The sequence below is a fragment of the Protomyctophum parallelum genome (assembly GCF_964188405.1).
Source record: "Protomyctophum parallelum genome assembly, chromosome: 8".
In the NCBI taxonomy this organism is placed as follows: Eukaryota; Metazoa; Chordata; class Actinopteri; order Myctophiformes; family Myctophidae; genus Protomyctophum; species Protomyctophum parallelum.
Window position 1 is genome coordinate 43,102,464 of NC_139703.1, and position 20,346 is coordinate 43,122,809.

At 44.0% G+C, this 20,346-nt stretch overlaps 1 protein-coding gene and 1 long non-coding RNA gene across 2 annotated transcripts; both read right to left on the bottom strand.

Annotated features, from left to right (window-relative positions):
• Positions 1-382: 382 nt before the first annotated feature.
• On the bottom strand, positions 383-4,642 carry LOC310862551. The gene is made up of 3 exons (XR_014569579.1): positions 2,867-4,642; positions 2,238-2,623; positions 383-2,166 (listed from the first exon to the last, which is right to left on the bottom strand). It is a non-coding gene; the product is annotated as an uncharacterized lncRNA (long non-coding RNA).
• Positions 4,643-4,710: 68 nt separating this feature from the next.
• Positions 4,711-20,077, bottom strand: etnk2 (ethanolamine kinase 2). Its single transcript, XM_083771274.1, has 9 exons — positions 19,708-20,077; positions 14,175-14,312; positions 13,870-13,991; positions 13,254-13,394; positions 7,013-7,155; positions 6,369-6,452; positions 5,797-5,957; positions 5,495-5,568; positions 4,711-4,871 (listed from the first exon to the last, which is right to left on the bottom strand). The coding sequence occupies exons 1-9, from the start codon at positions 19,852-19,854 to the stop codon at positions 4,799-4,801; spliced, it is 1,083 nt and encodes a 360-aa protein (XP_083627400.1). The 5' UTR covers positions 19,855-20,077; the 3' UTR covers positions 4,711-4,798.
• Between the last annotated feature and the right edge of the window lie 269 nt (positions 20,078-20,346).

Sequence of the window (20,346 nt, forward strand, 5' to 3'; positions counted from 1 at the left end):
GGAACTCAGGATCCCCCCCACCACCAGCAGTGGACTTCCACTTCCTTCCTTCCGCCTCTCAGGGCCAAAGAGCCCGTTCAGGTGGCAGAGAGAGAGAGAGACAGATGGGAGGAAAGCAGAGTGTGAACAGCAGTTGATCCAACACAAACTCAACTGCCGTCCAAAAAACAATGGACCCACACAACACTACTGCAATCTGAATGGTCTACATTGAACACACTGTAAAAAATAAAAATCATCACAGGTCCATTTGGTTACATTTGCACACAACACACAGTTAAATCAACACTGAGGATTAAGCATATTTCCTCAAGAGACTCACAAAGTAGAAAACACAACGTGACTCGTTTTTTTTTTTTTTACATTTTAATGGACATTTTTACTGACAAATGTTTATTAACTCTTCTTGCCAGTCCTACACAGGCGTAAAGGATGGCTGTACAGTCGCATTTCACAGTATTTCTTACAGTATTTACACTCCCCACTCGCATCACTGTGCTGGATGACTTCATGCATCTGCACGTCAGCCAATACAGATGTCCGCATTCGTGCACGCACACACACACACACACACACACACACACGCACACGTGCACACACGCTCACACACACACACACACACACACACACACACACACACACACACACACACACACACACACACACACACACACACACACTCATCTTTGAAAGGATGGGTCCCATTTAAACAGTCTCCAATGGACAGTTCTCTTCTAGATCAATGCATGTACAAAAACGTAAATATATAAGAAAGGAGGAAATAAATCAAAGTTATACCGTATGTACATTTAAAAAGTTATGCCAGTTAATACATTCACACGCACACAAAAATAACATTTAATCTCAATCTCAAATGAACTGCAAAGCAAACTTTAGCTAGCCATTTTGGTATTTCGATGGAATAGAAAAAGCAACAACGAAAAGGAAGATGAAGAGAAATGCAGTGCCAAATTCACTCAATAAATACCCTGCGTTGCAAAGGGCTTCAAAATACGCTATAAATTACAAACATACTAATGGCCAGCAAAGAATAGTATTAACTTAGGTTGGTCTGGAGCAAAGAGCATAAAAAAAACGTAATCCTGCATGTGCAAGGTCATTTACATAGTTTGCCTTTAAAGCAGGGATTAAAAGTTTTCAGTAACTTCGCTGAATGTCCTGCAGACATCGAGTGCAGTGCTTTAATTTAGGCAACCTCAGTTTCAAGGGATAGGTCCATTTTCTGTTGACCTAAAAACTCTACATTTGGTTCGAGGCTTTAACCTCTTGTGAGGGAGGACAGAAAAGTGCCTAATGTATAATTAATACGCTTGATTTATACTATATTCATACTACTGCGTTGGTGTTGCTGATCTACAAAGTACAAGCTCAACAACACATTGCGTCGCACAACTATGTATAAATCAAATAATTTTAAAAACCTACCTACATCACTGATGGCTGACATCAGTGCCATAATACCTCTCTCCTCCAATAGTCCTTCTAAACCAGTAGTTCCCAAACCTTTTCATGTCAAGGACCCCCAAATTGACACTAATTAGCCCGCGGACCCCCATAAGAGAAGATCTTTACGGCTCTAGCAGTGATTCTCAACCCGTTTTAATGTCAAGGACCCCCAGGTTTGACCTGAATTAAGCTACGGCCCCCCATTTAATGGCATTTCTATCTCTGGGACCCCAATGTATATTGTAAAATCAAAGTTCATTTAACTCTGAGCAAATGTACAAATGGAACCAAATGTACAATCAAGTTTGTACACTCTCTAAGAGTTACAGACCCCATAAGGGTCCATTTGGTTACAAACTATCGTTTAGCTGGGGACCCCCTGGAACTGCCTGGGGGTCCCCGGACGCCAACTTTGGGAACCAGTGTTCTAAAGTGTGCTAGAAGTGCTAGTCCAGATCCAGTACTTCATTCTATACACCTGGCCCAGGTTTCAATCCTCCCACCATTGTGCGGTCAAGCAAGTTTACTAATTCAGCATACACCTGAAATATCTACCTTCACTGGTGTAATCACACTTAGTAGCAAGAAGTACAATTTTGACAACCAATTCTAACCCATTTAGGCCTGACGTCGAAAGAATATATATTCAAAGATTTGTGCCGCATTTTCACGGTTAAAAAAAAATAGCAGACCTACAAGCTCGTAGCGCGCCACTCGGTGGCGCGCTACGAGCTTGTAGATCTGCTATTTTTCAATAGCTAAAGTATAACATAATACTTAGTTAAAACACCAAAAGGGGTTCCCCGTCCAGAATGGGTTAAGTACCTAAAGACAGCTAAAGTGGCGGTTATGTGCACTCTATCTGTGCTTCAGTGTGTGTATATATATATATTTAAATGTATATACATTTCCTAAGATTGGCATCTGATTTCAAATATCACTCCTATTCAGCTGCTCATTGTCCTTGACACATACTGAATAACCATCAAGGAAAAAGTCCCTCACCTGTTGAGGTGCACGTTTCACCCCATCAGTGCAAGTTAGTGACATCAGAAAGATAAAACCCTTGTGTACTGTATGTACAGTATATCTGCAATGAATAGGCCTTAGGATTAAACATTGCTCTCATTTGGGCTCACATGGACCGTAACCCATTCTGACCGGGCACCCATTTTGGTGTTGGCATCATGTCGTGCTTTAGCTATTGAAAAATAGCAGATCTACAAGCTCATATCGCGCCACCGAGTGGCGCGATACGAGCTTGTAGGTCTGCTATTTTTGAAAAATCGAAGACACTTTTAGAATCTGATCTCAGGTCAGAATGGGTTAATAATGAAACTGTCAGGATGTAATAGACATTTTTAGAATCTGATCTCAGGTCAGAATGGGTTAATTAAACAGGATACAGCTCATATTCAGTAAAGGCTCTGATCATAGCTTCAAATTAGAAAAAAAAGAAGACAAAAAAAGAAAATAAAGTTCTGTAAGACAGTATGCTCATTCACTACTGAGCATACTGCATACAGGTGAATTATTAAACTAGTCAGTAACCTGAGAGCCACTGGCGAGGACAAAGGTCAGAGATGAGTGTCGCCCCCTGCTGACAGAATAAAGGTGAACAAGCTGTTCCTAAATCAGCACGATCTGAAGGCTGTGAATCTTGTCTTGTTTTAATGTCAGTCACAGACAGTACCACACCATAGATGGGAATAATGACCTGTAAGGGATGACCCATTGCTCAAGGTGTTGATGAGAACATGGTGATGCTGGGCACTCAGTGGGAACGTGTTGGAAAGAGACGATATGTCCTGGCCACGGCGCAGACACATTCCCACTACCGTCTTGCTACATCCTAGTAATAAGTGATCTTATAACCATTTAGCGCAGCCCAAAAATTACAACTCATTCCCTAAAAGCCAAACTTTGTTTGACCCTAGACTAAGAACTTTCCAACGTGTGATTATGTAAAAGACTTGGCTCAAACTCGTGGACGCTGAGAAAGGATTATGTATCCATGCAGGTGTCTCATGGAATGTCCCTCGTTACCTAATGCTCAACAAAATGGAGAGAGAGAGAGAGAGAGAGAGAGAGAGGGAGGAAGAGGAGAATGAAGGGGAAGAGAGAGAGAGCAGAGGGGGGTAAAAAGCGTTGCAGGGTGACGGGGTTGTGATTTTCCAAGTGGCCAGGGAGCAAGACGGATGGAAAGTTTAACCGAGCGGCTCGCTGTAACCATAAAAGCCAAGAAGGCGGAAAATGGCTTAAGAGATGAGGGCAGAGCTAGGACACAAATCCACAAACACAGACTCACACGTTTCGTTTGAGCTATACATCAAGCCTGCACTGCTCAGCACTTATACTAAACAATACCTCAACCAAAAGGGGACTGTTCCCCCCCGCCCGCCCGCCCCGGACCCCTTCGGATGTTGTACTGCAGGCATTGGACACGTATGGCGGAAGAGGTCTTCAAAAGCATTATTTTAAAATGTGAGAATTATATGTAGAGGTACTACACGCACGCACGCACACACACGCACACGCACAGTCACAGTCACACACACACACACAGTCACACACACACACACACACACACACACACAATACTCTTGAGCAGCGGTAGAATGTTGTATACGCAACATTCAAGTGCGTATACAACACGCAAATGTCAGTGTGTTAGTATTCTGGTCCCTGTCATGTTCACTTTCATTGTCAGTGTTTTTTTTTGGACCATTAGGTGCTGGACTGACAGACACTAGAACCAGGTCATGTGTGTACCGACTCCAGCACTGATCACATCAGTTCTGTGAGCTGCACGGGGAGCCTTGGGCGTCATCCACTACAAATACCCATATATGGGTATTTTAATGTTCGACACTGGATCAAGTCAGTGGTTTTCGAAAAAATTAAATAAAATGCAGATCAGCGCACGCACGCACACACACACACACACACACAAACACATGTGCGCACACACACACCTACGCGCAAATCTGAGGTGACGCGAAGAATATTGTCTTGCTAAAGTTGCAAGGCAACCAGGTGGACTGAGATGAAGAGGAATGAAATAGTAATTGCGCTTGTCGTCACGGGGGCTCTGAAGGAATTAACCACGTAATGGTTCAGTCCTTCTTGCACCCCTTAGAGAATGCCCCATAATAAAGCCCTATCATAGAAACTAAGGTTGTTGTTTTTTTTTACCCCCCAAACCCACCCCGCCCCAAAAAAGAAAATCACCCCAGCCTCCCAGCTCCTCAGCTCAAAGTGCATCTGCTTCTGCTGCCAGCTGCAGGTGATGGGGGGCCGCCGCTGTTTGTCCCTCTTCCTCCCTTCGTTCTCATTCTGGGATCTGGAGGGCCAACACCGTGGGCTTGGTCTTGAAGTACTGGTTAAAACGCAGCACAGCATACCTGTCGGAAAGCCCAGACATGAGAGGAAGAGAGACATGGAGAGAGAGAGAACAGACGGACAGGCAAGCTGTGATTTATGCTGCATTCACATGGAACCAGGCAAACGGCAAAACCTGCTGGACGGCACGGAACGGTAAAAATATTGATGCCGAGCTTCCGTTACCGTCGCCGGTTCTGGCTGCCGAGCCGCCCTGTTCCGTCTGCCGTCCTGCTCGCGTCCACTAAAATGAAGTCCGGTTTGCCGTCTACCACTTGCCTGATTCCATGTGAGTACCATAGCGTTGCATGCATTACGATTATGCTCAAATAAATTAAACTGAGCCCTTCTATATCCAGTAGCAAGTCAAACAATGGAACAGACAGACTGTTAGAAGGCTACATGGGGGGGGGTGTGTGTGTGTGTGTGTGTGTGAGCATGGCGGGATGGACATTCACAGGGAGATACGTTGGCTATGAGTTTCACTCTCTCATCACACCCTATTTATCCCATGCTGACAGATCATATTCAGGCAACAGTGTTACCTATCCCTTATGTAATAGTCTGCCAAGAGGGGGCCAGGCAGAACCATGCACAGCTCACGTACGTACAGTATGAAATGCAAACACTATTGTGCCAAACCTACCCCAGGAAGTCAAAGTCAATGGTGGAGTACTTGGCCTGGATGAGAGCCCAGAAGCCCCAGAAGAAGTGGGAAGCCTGAAGAGACAAATAATAGATCAGACTGCCATAGTAAAAATGGTAATTGTAATTTGATTGCCAACTGCCCTGTGAATGTTTAGCTTACAAAAACTATAAATGTAATGTAATTTGAATGTATATGTTTCCAATGTTAAAACCCCAAAACACTATTGAACAATTAACCACTATTTGCATGTCAATTAAGGGAAATTAGGATTTCATGATTTTGAAAGGCCCGTCACTCACCAGGGCAAACTTGTTGACCTGTACATAAAGTGTCTCCAGCTCCCGGGGGCTGACCTCCTCTGTCTTTTTGGTGAACAGTTTGTAGGCCTGCAGGTAGACTCGCAGCCACTCCATCTGCATCTCCCGGCTCGGTAACAGCCCGTAGTCTAGCTCACTCATACCTAGACAAACACACAAACATACATAGTGTACTGTGTGTGCACTCCTGTTGGAACGATGATACACGCCAGAAGCTCATCCTAACCCCACGCACAAAGGAGTACACCACTCCATACCGTGAGTGTACGATAATACTGTAGGACAAATTTAACTATTGCTAATCTTTCCATTTCCTTTTTACCTTATTTTCTTTTTTGTATCTTGTTTTTCTTAGCTAGTTTATTACATGTAATTACAGTCCAGTACCATTCTTATTTCATATTATTATCATCTTGTGTTTATTGTATTGCTGTTGTTGCACAGTCTGGCAGACCATGTCAGTCACCAACATTTCACTGCCTCTACTTGTATGAGTGAGTGACAAATAAACGCCTCTTGAGTCTTGATAATCTCCAATGCCTCCACAAACAAACCTGCAAACTCGTTGAAGTGGTTGCCGATGTCAAACGCCTGGTAGTTGTAGCTGGAGTACTCATAGTCTATGAACCGAACATGGCCTGGGAAGACAGCAAGGGGAGAGAGTTAGACACATAGGGACATAAAAAAACAGAACATGCTTGCGCACCAGGCAGCTAGCCAGTGCTAGAATCATTATAGTACTCTGTGTTAGGCGAGGCGACTGAACAGCTAAATTGGAGCAAACAGCCTTACTCATGACATGGGTACCTTGACAATACTGATAGACAGGCTGATTGATCTGATCGATACCTAGCCTGAAAGTACGCTCCCTTTCCAAGGCGTAGAGGGGCAGATTCATACTAGCCGACGCCGGCCCCCTATTGGTTCACCAACCTATGTGCCCGCCTCACCTCCCCCATGCCCCCCTCCTCCTCCCCTCCCTGGTAGAACACAGTGGAGAACGCGGACGTCACCAAATTTGGAGCAGGAAAATATAGAGTTCACTCCCACTCCTATGCCACATTTCCTTGGTCGTTCGACCAGGCACATACTGTAGCATACTTCTCCAACAACCCCTTGGGTACTGGTAGCACTGCCCTCACTGGGCCCAAACACTGGGAGTTTGTTCTGTGAAGAGAGTTGTACCAGCAGTACCTACCCTCCTTGGTGTTGTGGATGATGTTCTTGCAGAGAAGGTCATTGTGGCACAGCACCACAGGGGAGCCCAGCGTAGACAAGTGCTCCTTCATCCACACCATCTCCTGCTCCAGCACCGCCTTGCTCGGCACCTCCTGCTGAATCCTGGACCATGAACGTCAAGGAGATGGAGATGGAAAGAGTCAGTTGTTCATCTCCTGGATGTTGTGACAACTTTGAGCAGTGTGTGTGTGTGTGTGTGTGTGTGTGTGTGTGTGTGTGTGTGTGTGTGTGTGTGGGCTGCAGTGGCTCAGGGGTAGAGTGACCGGATCGAACACGGGCTCCCCCAGAGTTAGTGTCAAAGTGTCCTTGAGCAAGACTCTAAACCCCTAATTGCTCCCGATGTGCAGGTTGGTGCCTTGCATGGTTTCCCCCGTCATCGGTGTGTGAATGTGACTGTGTGACTGTGTGTGTGTGTGTGTGTGTGTGTGTGTGTGTGTGTGTGTGTGTGTGTGTGTGTGTGTGTGTGTGTGTGTGTAAATAAGGCTTTGGCTCGCTTTGCAGTAGGAGTGAGAACAGCTGGTATAGTTTTACTACTTGTGTTTTGGGCTATAGGAGAACAAACGTCTCTGGTTTTGGGTATCAACAGAACAGTTTATGGGGGAATATTTTCAAAAGACCGTTGCAACCAATAAAACATGGCGAGCATTTATTTGCTCCTCCTCACTTCTATTCATGTCGAGGTGTCCTTGAGCAAGACACTGAACACACCTACAGTACCTCATCATAAATACCTTTTTTTTGAGTGGTGCAACCACTCCTACATCCAGCAATCAATGTCCATGTACCTAGGTAGGTAGGTACCTGTATGTATGTATGTATCCGTGAGCACGAGTGGTGTGCGCATGCGTGAAACCAACAATGGCCAGCAATGTCCGCGCGTGTGTGTACAATGCGCGTACCATGCTGCGTGCGCTGCGTGCGTGCGGTATTGCACGTGTGTGTGTGTAGTCGCACGTGTGTGTGTGTGTGTGTAGTGTTTTATTAACGGTTCCCCAAACGGTTCTCATCAGTCGTCATTTAGCTCCGCTGTGTCTGTGCAATGTGCATGCATGCAAGCAGAGCCTGAGGTGACGTCACCCCACCTAAAGGAGTGTGTGGGGTCGGGGAGGATACGCCCACTGTTCTGTGCATTCAGCGACCGCTCACCGCCGCGGAGCGAGTGATGTCGAAGAGATCTCCAAAGTGTGGTTAACAGAGAGGGAAATGACTCTGAGGCTGAGCACGCAAAGTGGAATAAATGTTATGCTATAGTTCCCTGCAAAGGTTGTTGCAACTTGTACCAGTTGCACGTCCACATTGATGAAACAACTCAAAATCAATACGCCTACACGACTCCACAACTCAGGAGAATAATCTAGGCAAATCGCGTTTGAGAGCCATGCGGAAAGCCCGCACTCCACCACAGCCGGCGGGGGATGAGGATGATGCAAGGCTCAGGCTGGTTCACTTTCCACAGGCTAGTAACGTAATAGAAAATAAAAACTACTAATGTCTAACTGTTGTTAATGGTGTTAATTCAGAACGCCAATGTCTCGACGTCTTTCTGTCTGATATTTTATGAATCACGCCAAATCAATTTGTCTGCACTTATTTTTTACAACTTATAAGCAACTCAACTGCTTTTGATTTGGCTCTAAATTAATCGCGTGACTGTTGAGAGCCCAGCGTTTAGGTGCATATACCTCCATAGATTGATTAGCCTACTTTATAAACAGTTTGCAGAAAAAAGCACAGGAACGTAGCCAACAGTTCAATACAAGGTCTGCTAAAAGGATTTCATAATCCATCCAATTTGTTTCCATTAGGGTAAGGGGTCCTTCATATTAAATTAATCTGAACATTAAAGACAACATTTGTCACCACAACAATATCATTATTGCAATGTGTACTGTATTTAATATACAGCAAATTGCAATATACAGTACAAATTGCAACAATGATATTGTTGTGGTGGCTAGCTGGTGGTGGTGGTGGTGAAGTTTGTAAAGTTTTGTAAAGTGCATTTTCAATAATTGAATTAATTAATTTGTTTGTATTATGTACTTGGTTAGGTTAGTTATAATATAAGCATAATTTATATCAGAAAAAAAGGGGAAAAAATAATATTAGGATCCGTTAAGGGAACTGTTAGGAACCGGAACCGTTAAGAGGGATCCGGGAAGGATCCGGAACCGTTAAAATCCTAACGAATCCCAACCCTAGGCAGGCAGGGTGTGTGGGTACTGGAGCTCCATTGGCAGACCACTTCTGTCTTGGTGGTGTTGACAGACAGCCCCATCCTGCTGTAGGCCTTGACAACCACAGCAAGGATGGACTGGAGGTCCTGTGGGGAGTGTGCCACAAGAGCACAGTCATCTGCATACTGCAACTCAATAACCTGCTCTGTGGACAGTTTGGTCTTTGCCTGTAGCCTCCTGATATTAAAAAGGTTTCCATCCAGTCTGAAATCCACTAAAACACCACTGCTGGACTCAAGCTCCTTATGGAGAAGATGGGTAACACACATGTCCTCGGGTGGGACAGTACAGTACAGTACAGTACAGTACAGTACAGTACAGTACAGTACAGTACAGTACAGTACAGTACAGTACAGTACAGTACAGTACAGTACAGTACAGTACAGTACAGTGAACCCCTGGGGACCCCCACACGGTAACTCTGTTTCTCAACTGTTTCGAACGCGGGCGGCCCGCCGGAACCGGGCCAGCGCCCTGGGCTCGTTCCAGTGGGTCTGGAAGTTCTGGGGACCCCCTGGGGACCCACACACGGAGTTGCACCACTCACTTCACACGGGTGTGATTTTTTTAAACAAGCAGTGATATGGCACTTTGGGAGAAGAACACAAACTTCAGGTTTGTGGTTGAGATGTGAAATGTTTTATATTATATTATTATATTAACCCTTTTTATTAATTCCACACTGTATTAAAATGGCAGAGGTTAGGATTGTTGATTTTTGGTAACTTTGCTGTATCGAAACTCCAAATAGTGGCAAGATACCATGCTCCGTTGTTCGATTAAGAAACTGATATTCCAAAATAGTCTCATCATTGACTTACATAGCACAGTAAAACGGGTCTCAAATTCACTCTTTTAGCACATAAACAAATGCAAACCAAACAGATGCTGCCAATATATAACATTAAAACCTAGTATGATATTATAGGAAGAAGACCCAGACTTGATCTGTGGACTTTCAAACAATAAAATCAAGAGGAAAGAAGAACAGAATGAGGTTTGTTTACATTGTTTTAATATGTGAAAAATGGAAATAGCATACCATATGCATATGCCTTAGCTCTAGGAATTTGACCCTCAGTTCAGCCTAATTCATGAAATAAACAGCTCTTGTGTTTAGTATTACGATTACATATTATTATGTATTAAAAAATAAAAAATAATCCTTAACCATTCGGTACAAGTAATTATTTTGTGGACTTTAAAATCATTGTTTTATTTCAGTCATTTCAGTCATTGCTGCCTGGGAATTTGACCTTTGGCCAAGTGGCCATGACCCTAAAACAGTGAAAATCCAATGCCTGATGTGCAAGAACGGGTTAGGACCGCTAACAAAGAACGAGTTAGCACCGGCGCCACACACATCCACACATATTGTGCTTGAAGACATATGGGAGTTTGTGAAAACAACTGAGCTCCAACATGCACAGACAGCTCACACAGTCTCAGCGGGGCTGAGACACTGGGGAACAGAGGAGCTGATCGTGCTAGTTACAGTCTAGGGTACTGTAACAGAGGAGCTGATGGTGCTAGTTACAGTACTCTAGGGTCTAGGCGGTGTTCTTCTCCTGGTTGCTATATTCACTGGCAGTGGGGAAAGGGTCAAGTCTCTTGTGGAGTGTCTCAACCAATCAGACGGGCAGGAGTGCACACCGATGAACAGAGGCCATTCTCCTGCAGGTAATGGGCTTATGGAACTAATCCAGAATGAGCCTGACCAGAGGCGAGGAGGAGAGAGGGAGACGGGAGAAATTACGCCAAGGGATTTCACGCACCCTGGAGTCTCTGTTATTTCCACCTGGCCGACTCTCTGTCACCTGCTGCCTTCCCTTTCAGCTCACTGCCAGCCTGGCTGTGATGTCTTCCATCTCCAACAGCTATAAACTTGAAGTATTAACAGAACTAATAAATGCCCGTTACTCATTTAGGATGAACAGAGAGGGCACGATGACACTGGGTTACATGTTTAAGGATGATTCACGGTAATCATATTAGCTATAAAGTCTTCTCTGCCCCGGCCTCTTTGAGTGAGTCTAGGACCAATTATGTCCAACAGGTGTTCGGGTGTGCAGCCCTCTAGCTATCTGTGTTACCAGGGAGCAGAGTTAGGTTGACCTTATAAACCTGGCTACGCAAACATCTGCCGGCCTGCCACATAGCTCAGCCTCCCTAATCTAGTCTGCTGTTATGATGACGGTTATATAATGTTGTTCACGCTGGACTTCACCGAACATCCGGCCAAATAAAGATGTCTGCTGTCTCCAGCAGCCATCTCAGGTCAGGAAGAAATGGTCAATGGATAAAAGATGGCAAAGTCAGAAACTAGACTCGGTGTTGGTGGTGGTGAACGCTCTCAGTCGATGGGTCTGTTGCTTGGAGAAAATAATTACTGTGGTGATCTTTGAAGGCAAATTATTATACAACGTTAATAATTGTATGGTATGAGACAGCCACAATGTCTCTAGAATTATAGGCCACAAAGAGCCACTAGCCACAAGCCAAAAGAGGCTTTGAAACAAAGGGAAAAGAGAAAACAAATTAATATCAGGGCTTGCATTTATAAAACTTCTCAGAGACAGTCTTCAAGTAATGAAGATGTGGTCCTACATTTAGGCAGACGAGTACTGCATAGTATACTGTAAGTTATCAATATTCCTTTCTTAGGAAACTTCTCCACCGGACAAGTAGCAGAATCCAAGATATTACGATTCTAAAAACGGAATCCCCATAGACAGCATAAGCCAGCGGAATTTTCATTTCCATATTATTTTGTTAACCTATGTCCGTGTTCCTGTGTTAACCTATGTGTTAACCGTTAACACATAGGTTAACACAGGAACACGGACATTGCTATTCCTTGGAGTGATTGCACCACTCAAAAAGGTGTGAAAAGGCGCACTGAGCGCTGGGACTTCAGACCAGAAGGCGTCAAAAGACGCCGAATGAGTAAACCTCACCTACAGTGGCAAAAGATTGAAATAAGTTCACGTAAATGAATAGACCAAGTCTAACTAAACAGTAAAAAATTGTTTGAGTTTGTATTTTGTGAAATGAATCTGTAAGCTATTGTTGTAAATGTGTCATATGTAGATAAATAGATACAGGAGGTAAGGTTGTGCTGTCAGGTGCTGGAGGTCGCACATTCAGCGTGTCACTTGATGCAGGCTGTCCAGGTTTATAACGTTGAAAAGCACAGTTTGGGGTGTTCTGCTCTGCTATGATTCCGTTTGCAAGTTTCAACTCTGCTCGTTGCAAATCTTTATTCTGAACTAGGCTTTATTTGTACCCCAACACTGTTCTTATATACAGTATTTCATCTATAACGTTGAAAAGCACAGTTTGGGGTGTTCTGCTCTGCTATGATTCCGTTTGCAAGTTTCAACTCTGCTCGTTGCAAATCTTTATTCTGAGCTAGGCTTTATTCGTACCCCAACACTGTTCTTATATACAGTATTTCATCTATTTATACAGGTATTCCCATTTACCTATATTACGAGGAGGCTTGTCTGTAAATAGACATACAGTAGCATATACAGTTCGCAAAGTATATTTAACAGGACTTCACTTAACCTGTGTATAATATATGAATTAATAGACCATTGTAAAGTGCTTTGAGTAGGCACGTAGTGCATAGAAAAGCGATATAAAAATGCAATCCATTATTATTATAAAGTATATATTTTAGCAGTCACTGATGGGAAATAGATACAGAAATGTAGAAGTGCATGACTGACTTATTAACAAAAGTTTATTACACTAAAATAGCCTCGCATGTCATTGATTTGGACAGAAACATCTGAACCTTAAACAAATCATTAGGAAGGGAAATCAACAATACCACTTGACAAAGTATTGTACGGTGTTATCGGGGTACGACATAGTTCATTTCATGTAAACTATGTCAGGCAAATTAGGCTATGTTTTATGGCATTTTGTGTGTAAAAAGAACAGCCTACATCTTACCTGACATTGGAGGCCTGCTCGGTGAACTCGGTGGCCACCAGGGAGAAGTATTTACGCATCTTGATCCATAGGTTGGGTTTGGGGATGCAGCCGTTATGTGCATGAATGGCGTGTATACGAGCCATCTCTCTGGCGATAAGTCTGCAAAGAGACAGACAGACAGCCACAGACACAGACACACAATCAGTTGTCTCATTCGCGACAAGAATATGTCTATCAATCTATCAGGTTCATTCACAGTCAGCGAAACAAACGTGTTACCATCATGGCCTCATTGTCTGTGCGCACATAACATTTCTACCCGTTTCTATCCGACTGAGCAGCCCTGACACAAGATACAAGACACTTATCTCCACGGTATGATGTGGGAAATAAATAATGTCTAACAGATTTCCTGGAAATAGCCTGAGGATCTCAAGTAAGTGGATCTTAAATAAACAGAGTTGGGTGTTTCTACTGTAAGGAGTGTATAAGTCTTACACAATCATGCAAAACCTCTCTGATAGCTAAGGATTGATATAGTTTGGGATTTTTTTCCCCCTTCATAATGCAGCCTCGCCCCCATGACTGTACCCTATCTGGGTTCCCAGGTCTCCCTGGTATATCATATTCTGACCTGAGCAGCGTGGGGTCCCTGACATCCTGCGGCCCCAGGGCGTCGCCCTGCATGAACTCGTAGCAGATGCCATTCTGAAAGGTGCAGTACAGGCGGGGAGCACAGCCATTGGCATGCAACACCTAGGACCACACACATGCACGCACACGCACACGCACACACACACACACACACACACACACACACACACACACACACACACACACACACACACACACACACACACACACACACACACACAATTCGTAACAAGTTTGAGGCAGCTACTGTGATTTTCCTATGAGTCTTTTTTTTTTGTTGGCTACCTGGAAGCTCTTGAGCTCATTATCACGATCCACTATCAGCTCCGTCTTATTCCCATAGACGCGCACCAGAACCACATCCTCTGGACTGTCCTCAGTGTAGCAGCCCACCAGCTTGTTGGTGGTCCCATCGGTGAAGAGCTGGGAGAGGGAGGGAGAGAAGAAGACAATGGTGGGTCTTTTGTTCATAATTAGCAGCTTGGTTGTCATTATCGTCCAAAATCTAACAGGAGGGATTGTTTAAAAACGATTATCTGTCGTGTTTTCTAATAGGTTTCCTGAGTCGGAAGAAAATAAAATGTCATATCAGTGCAAATGGCCATGAGAGAGATGGTAGTGTGACTACTGCCAGAGAATGTCACACTCAGGATAGTATCTCCCCAAAGACACCTCCACCGCCTCATGAACTTTCCACTGCAGAAGTGTTCGTGTAGATCAGGGGTTTTCAACTGATTATGAACCAGGGACCACCACGCTGACTAATAATCAACCTGGGGACCACCACCCTGACTAAGAATTGTTGAGTTGGGTGAGGGGATATTAAAATGTATATAAAATTAAATCAATCAATCAATCAAAGATATTCCTTTCCCATGGTTGCCCTTACTCTGTTCTCTCACATGCGATTGCATGATTATATGGGCACATTTGACATTTCCTAATAGACTCAACCAGTCAATCCGGTTCACTTTCCCTTGAAATTCAAACTCCCTTTCTTTGGAAGTTCTTGACATCCGACTTCCCAGTAACTGACATTGATGTCATCATACATCACCAGGTCACTTAATGAACTAGTTAGTTTCCCAACTAGTGGTCGATAAAAAACATACTAAATGCATGGCCAGGGTCCAGGGACCACATGCAATACCTTCACGGACCACCAGTGGTCCACGGACCACCTGTTGAAAACCCATGGTGTAGATCCAAATGTACTCCCCAAGCCGCTCCCCACTCTTCTGTCCTACCCAGCCCAGAAGCTCCACGACAACCAAAACGGCCTAAACATCTTCCCCAAATGTCATCTGTAAGAATTCAGAAACCACCAAGACCCCCAGAGTGAAATGGCAACATAATTGCTGACGGCGCTGTAACTGATACACAAAACACAATAACTGATATTTTCAGGTTCCCTGCTGCAACAAAATTTTCCACAATATTGGATCCAGGACATATGCTGCATTGCTGCTGGTTCCCCATCACCACCAAAATATCCTATTTTAGTGCCTGTTACCCCTTCCCATTCTTAGTGACTGGTGAAAGACTAAGTGCCTTCAACTCACACTGCCAACTCTTTCTAATTTTCTAACAATATGTTTAGATTAGATGTGGAATTGGGGATAACATAGACCTATTCTCAGTCAGCCACCATCTGTTTAGATAAAGCTAGTACTATGAACCTAGCTCTGTTAAATGTTAGATCTCTGAAATTTGGTTAGAACAATTTACAATTTACAATTTAGGCATTTAGCAGACGCTCTTAATCCAGAGCGACTTACATTTAAGCAAGAACAAAAGCATGGGAATACATCACATAAAAGCATTTATCATGAGACATGCGTAAGCTAAGAAGGTAACAGTGGAATATCTATATGATGAAACTATACATACACTATACATAATAAACTATACATATTCACTACTATGCTATACATATGTACTATGGCGTGCTATGACTATATACTATACAATTATAGTGCTGTCTACATAACATGCTATAAGTCTGTGTCAAATGCTATCTAAGCCAACAGAAATGCTATCTAAGGTCTAAGGTTAGCCATGAATAGCATTGTGACATGTATTTGAGTCATATATTTTTATCAGTGAGTGAGACAGGAGAAGAGGAGGTGGTGGAATTATTGTAGGGCTGGGTGATATAGTCAAAATCAAATATGACCAAATACCTCAATATCAATATTGTGACGATAATCTTTTCCCCCAAACTTTGCAAACATAGCTGATCTACAAGTTTACGAGTTGCATCGTGACACGATTGTGAACCAGGGACCACCACCCTGACTAAGAATCAACCTGTTGTGTTGGGATGGGATATGGGCTTTCATAACACTTGCTATGCAATGTATCCCAAGGTTCAAGGTTTCTTTATTTTGTCTCCCAAGGGAGAAATTTGTCTTGGACCCCAAGGACCCGCCCATGTCTATATATACCACTGTTTCTCAACCGATGGTCCACAGACTACTAGTGACCCATGGCATATAGGCCTGCAGGTGGTCCATAGGAAAATGTTTTCAAATATAAATAAAATGCCTTTGTTAAATGTATAAAAATATGTTTAAATATTACAGTATTTCAAAAGTCCATCAAATGTAAGAAAATATTTGAATTAATAGCTAATAAGATTGAAATTAAATCATGACTTTTAAGGGCTTGATTTCATTCATTGCATGAAACTACGTGCAACAAATTATATTGGTTCGTGAGATAAAGAGCCGATTCGTGTTGAATCGTTGAGCATTCAAAAAAAAGTTCTTCTCGATTATTCAATTAATTGAAATTGAAAAACGTAAAATCGATAGAATATTCATTGCTGAGGAAATTAGCAACCTTAGTATCAGCATCATCCATCCAGTGGATACCAGTACCACTAACCAATGGGGCAGCCCATCCCCGATCCCACTGCACTGAGCACAATAATAACATACACAGTGCCTGTCTCTCCCCCTAGACCGGCCGCCTACCCACACATAACTAGCATTCCACACGCATTTCGCCACAAAGATGGGCACACAGGCATCCCTGTTTTGACCGAACATATGCAAGCACAAACATGCCTTTGGCACCCCATGATTGATCCTTCTACCCTCCACACAATGCACCGCTAAGACCGCTGATCAATACGTCAACAGGCAGCGTGCCAGCGATAAGCTAAGCTCGGACACCCGACAGAGGTAAACAACAGTCATCTCTATACTGTCTGCTTGCAAGGGGACAGTGATGATGGCATCATATGTATTGTCAATGAGTGAGCGCCAGGCTTGTTCCAGTTTATTTCTACTCTCAACCAAAGTGAGCCTAGTTGGGGAGAGCTCAGTGATTCAGTCTCAAGCATGAGAAAGTTGAAAAATGAGATGGGTTCTTCTTTGTTGCTATTGGCATCTGCCACCCTTTCACATGTGTGGGAGTCCAGGATGTTTGGAAGCTGGGGAGAATGTATTTACACAGTTAAACCTTCCTGTCCAGGTGGCTGGCTAGGCTGGTCAGGTGATTCTGTCAACAGTACCCTACTACAGTACTATTTTACTGCAGTGAGCCACCAAATATCCAATACCCATCTTAAACAACCTGTTGCTGCTATAGTCCTCTATGCTCCACTGTTGTGTGAGCTGGCCAAAGGGCACAGGGCAGGGTGCAGCTGTGCCGGTCTACATACTGTACTACTTTGCTTAGACAAAGGCAACTAAGGCCGGTACGGGTGGCACTCATTGAGAAAAGCCCTGCATTGGTCTGGCCTGGAGAGAAAGAGGTAAACATGATCACGTTCACAGGAGGGGTCTGGGTCACACAGGGGAGCTCTACACAGCTAAATCCTGTGTTCATTTAACTCTGTGGGTGTACACATGAATAAATGAACACAGGGGATTTTACTGTAGGGATTAATAGGTCTGGTATGTAAATATGCAGTAGAGTACAGCTGGCATTGCCATGTTCAAATCCACCATGGTGTAATCATGTCTCGAGAAAGACATTGTCAGAATTTGTCACGTGAAAGCCGATCCACTTAGGTGAGGATCAATTATGTATTTCCCGTTCACTGACTGGCTGATCCTTAATAAGTCTGTTTACCTAAACACAGATGTGTGTGCATGCAAGGGTCAGGCAGTGGGGGGCTTCAATGGGAATTAATGGTCTCACTATTTGTAAGTAAACAACATCAGGAAGAAGCAGGACTCAACCATCAGGATTCGAACTCCATTCTTTTATTGTATATGTCATCACACCAGAGAGAGACTCGTGTCTCTCTCCAGAGCTTCCCTCAGCCCTCCCCACAGACATCCCCAACACATATTTTATACTTTCAGCAGTGTACAGAGTTTCCGGAGTAACAAGAGATGGTCATTCCTTAAATGGACTCTATTCTATAGTTAACTCACAGTTTGAAATAGGTTTACATGAGTCGGCAGTCTCTAATGAGTTTGTCAGTGAAGAACAGGTGGTAATTAGAGTGTTAAGTATCATCTACTAGTAGGCTACATTAAATGAATCAATACCATAGTGTTTATATGCATTTTTGCCACCACAACAGTCGCAGATCTAATTCAACTGCAGTACTGTATACTCTACTGTACTGTACTGCACACACACACACACACACACACACACACACACACACACACACACACACACACACACACACACACACACACACACACACACACACACACACACACACACACACACACACACACACACACACACACACTTTGCTGGGGACTCTCCAGGGGCTCCGGATCCCACCAAGAACCACTGGTTTATACTGTATACCAATTCAAGCCACTTTTAAAAACAAACACTTGGCTGGTCGGGCTGGACGGGCACGCACTAACCCGGACTCGCATGCATCACCTGCTTATTCTACAAACAGCATTATTACTTTCTTCTGCTGATTCATCCACAGTGACCCTGACACCTAAACATATGTGCCCCTATCTGTACTATAGGTGTTGCATGAGCCCAGGGCAAATGTAAAAATTAAAAAATAGACTACTTTACCCCCCCACAAACACACAAACACACAGATACAGAGACGCACACGCACACACACACACACACACACACACACACACACACACACACACACACACACACACACAGACAGACAATTTAAGAATGTCTGGGAGAATGGCATTTGCTGATCAAATAATAATAAAGTTTTAAATTAGCAAAAGAAGCACACACATACTCTCAAGGCAAAAGAGCATTCAAATGACAGATGTTCATGATGTTCTTACAGGATAGAGTGCCACTGCCACATATACTGTAGTCTGCTGTAGTGTATAGCAAGGAAGCTGTCCGCCTCAAGCTAGCTACACGCTTCACAACTGATCTCTCACAGCTTGTCAACTAACATTAGCCAGCAATTAAGCAGCAAGCTGATCGTTCCCTTTATCACAGACAGACAGCAGATTTCTGACATCAATGTGTCGGATCAAATGCATCCAAACAAATAGATCTTTATGATGGTCCCATGAGCGTCTTTCAATGTTGTAGCAGACAGACCTGTTCATCAATAGACGTCAGTGGTCAAACGAGTATTGACGTGATGCAACAACTCGAACGCGTTATAACGCTGTTATCACCTTGAGTCGTTTCAACTCGGGCGGGGAAAAGAAAGGGACAGAGACAATTAAGGGGCATGCAGTGCCAGTTACAGTAATAACTTGTAAAAGATGGCTTGTAAAGAGACTATAGCATGCTGCACGGGCCTGCTGCAGTGCTGCTAGCTGCCTGCAACAGTATACTAGCACAGCCACAACATGCAGTTAGCAGCACGACAGTCAACATAACGGTGGTAACTTACCTTGGTCTTAACCTGGGCTGAGTCCCACGCCGGCCGCAGCTGTTTTATTAGCTTCATCGCTCCATCCGTCACGTTGTGTTCGTCCACGAAAATAGGGAATTTTCGAATGACCGGCGACCCAACGGGCACATGTATTTCAGTCTCCATCCCGTACAGTGGTTCGTTGGTTAATTTGTCTTTAATCTTCGATATGTTGTTATAGATGTTTCTATAAGTTGGTTCATAAAATGCCGCTGGCTAGTATCTGCTAATATATGTCAATCTCTTGCGAATTCTTTCTAGGTCCGAGTAGGCTACTAAAAGAGGGGCTTGTTGACTGTAGTAGAGATGGAGTTAGAAGAAGATGAGACGATGATGCTGGTCGCTCGCCGGGTTCTCTGTCAGTCAACTGGGCGATTTCCTTCCTCCTCCTTGGCCCCGCCCCCCGCGGGATCATCCGATAGTAATGGCAGTGATGCGCATCCATATGACAACTGAACACGCCCATTATTTCCGAGTTTGTCCGAGTCGATCCGAGAACTTCAAGAGTGGGCACTCCAGGCCTCAGAAGATTGGCAATCAGTCTGTCTGGGCACTGGGCAGGGCAGTGCAGTGGGCACCAATGTACAAAGTGGGCACCATTGCACGGTGCACCAGACC

Excerpts from the sequence above, each read along its gene's own strand:
- etnk2 (XM_083771274.1), bottom strand. The coding sequence starts at position 19,854 with ATGGAGACTGAAATACATGTGCCCGTTGGGTCGCCGGTCATTCGAAAA. Across the intron at positions 14,313-19,707 it reads CAGCCCAGGTTAAGACCAAG|CTCTTCACCGATGGGACCAC; the intron begins GTAAGTTACCAC and ends TCCCTCTCCCAG. Across the intron at positions 4,872-5,494 it reads ATTGACTTTGACTTCCTGGG|GTATGCTGTGCTGCGTTTTA; the intron begins GTAGGTTTGGCA and ends GCTTTCCGACAG.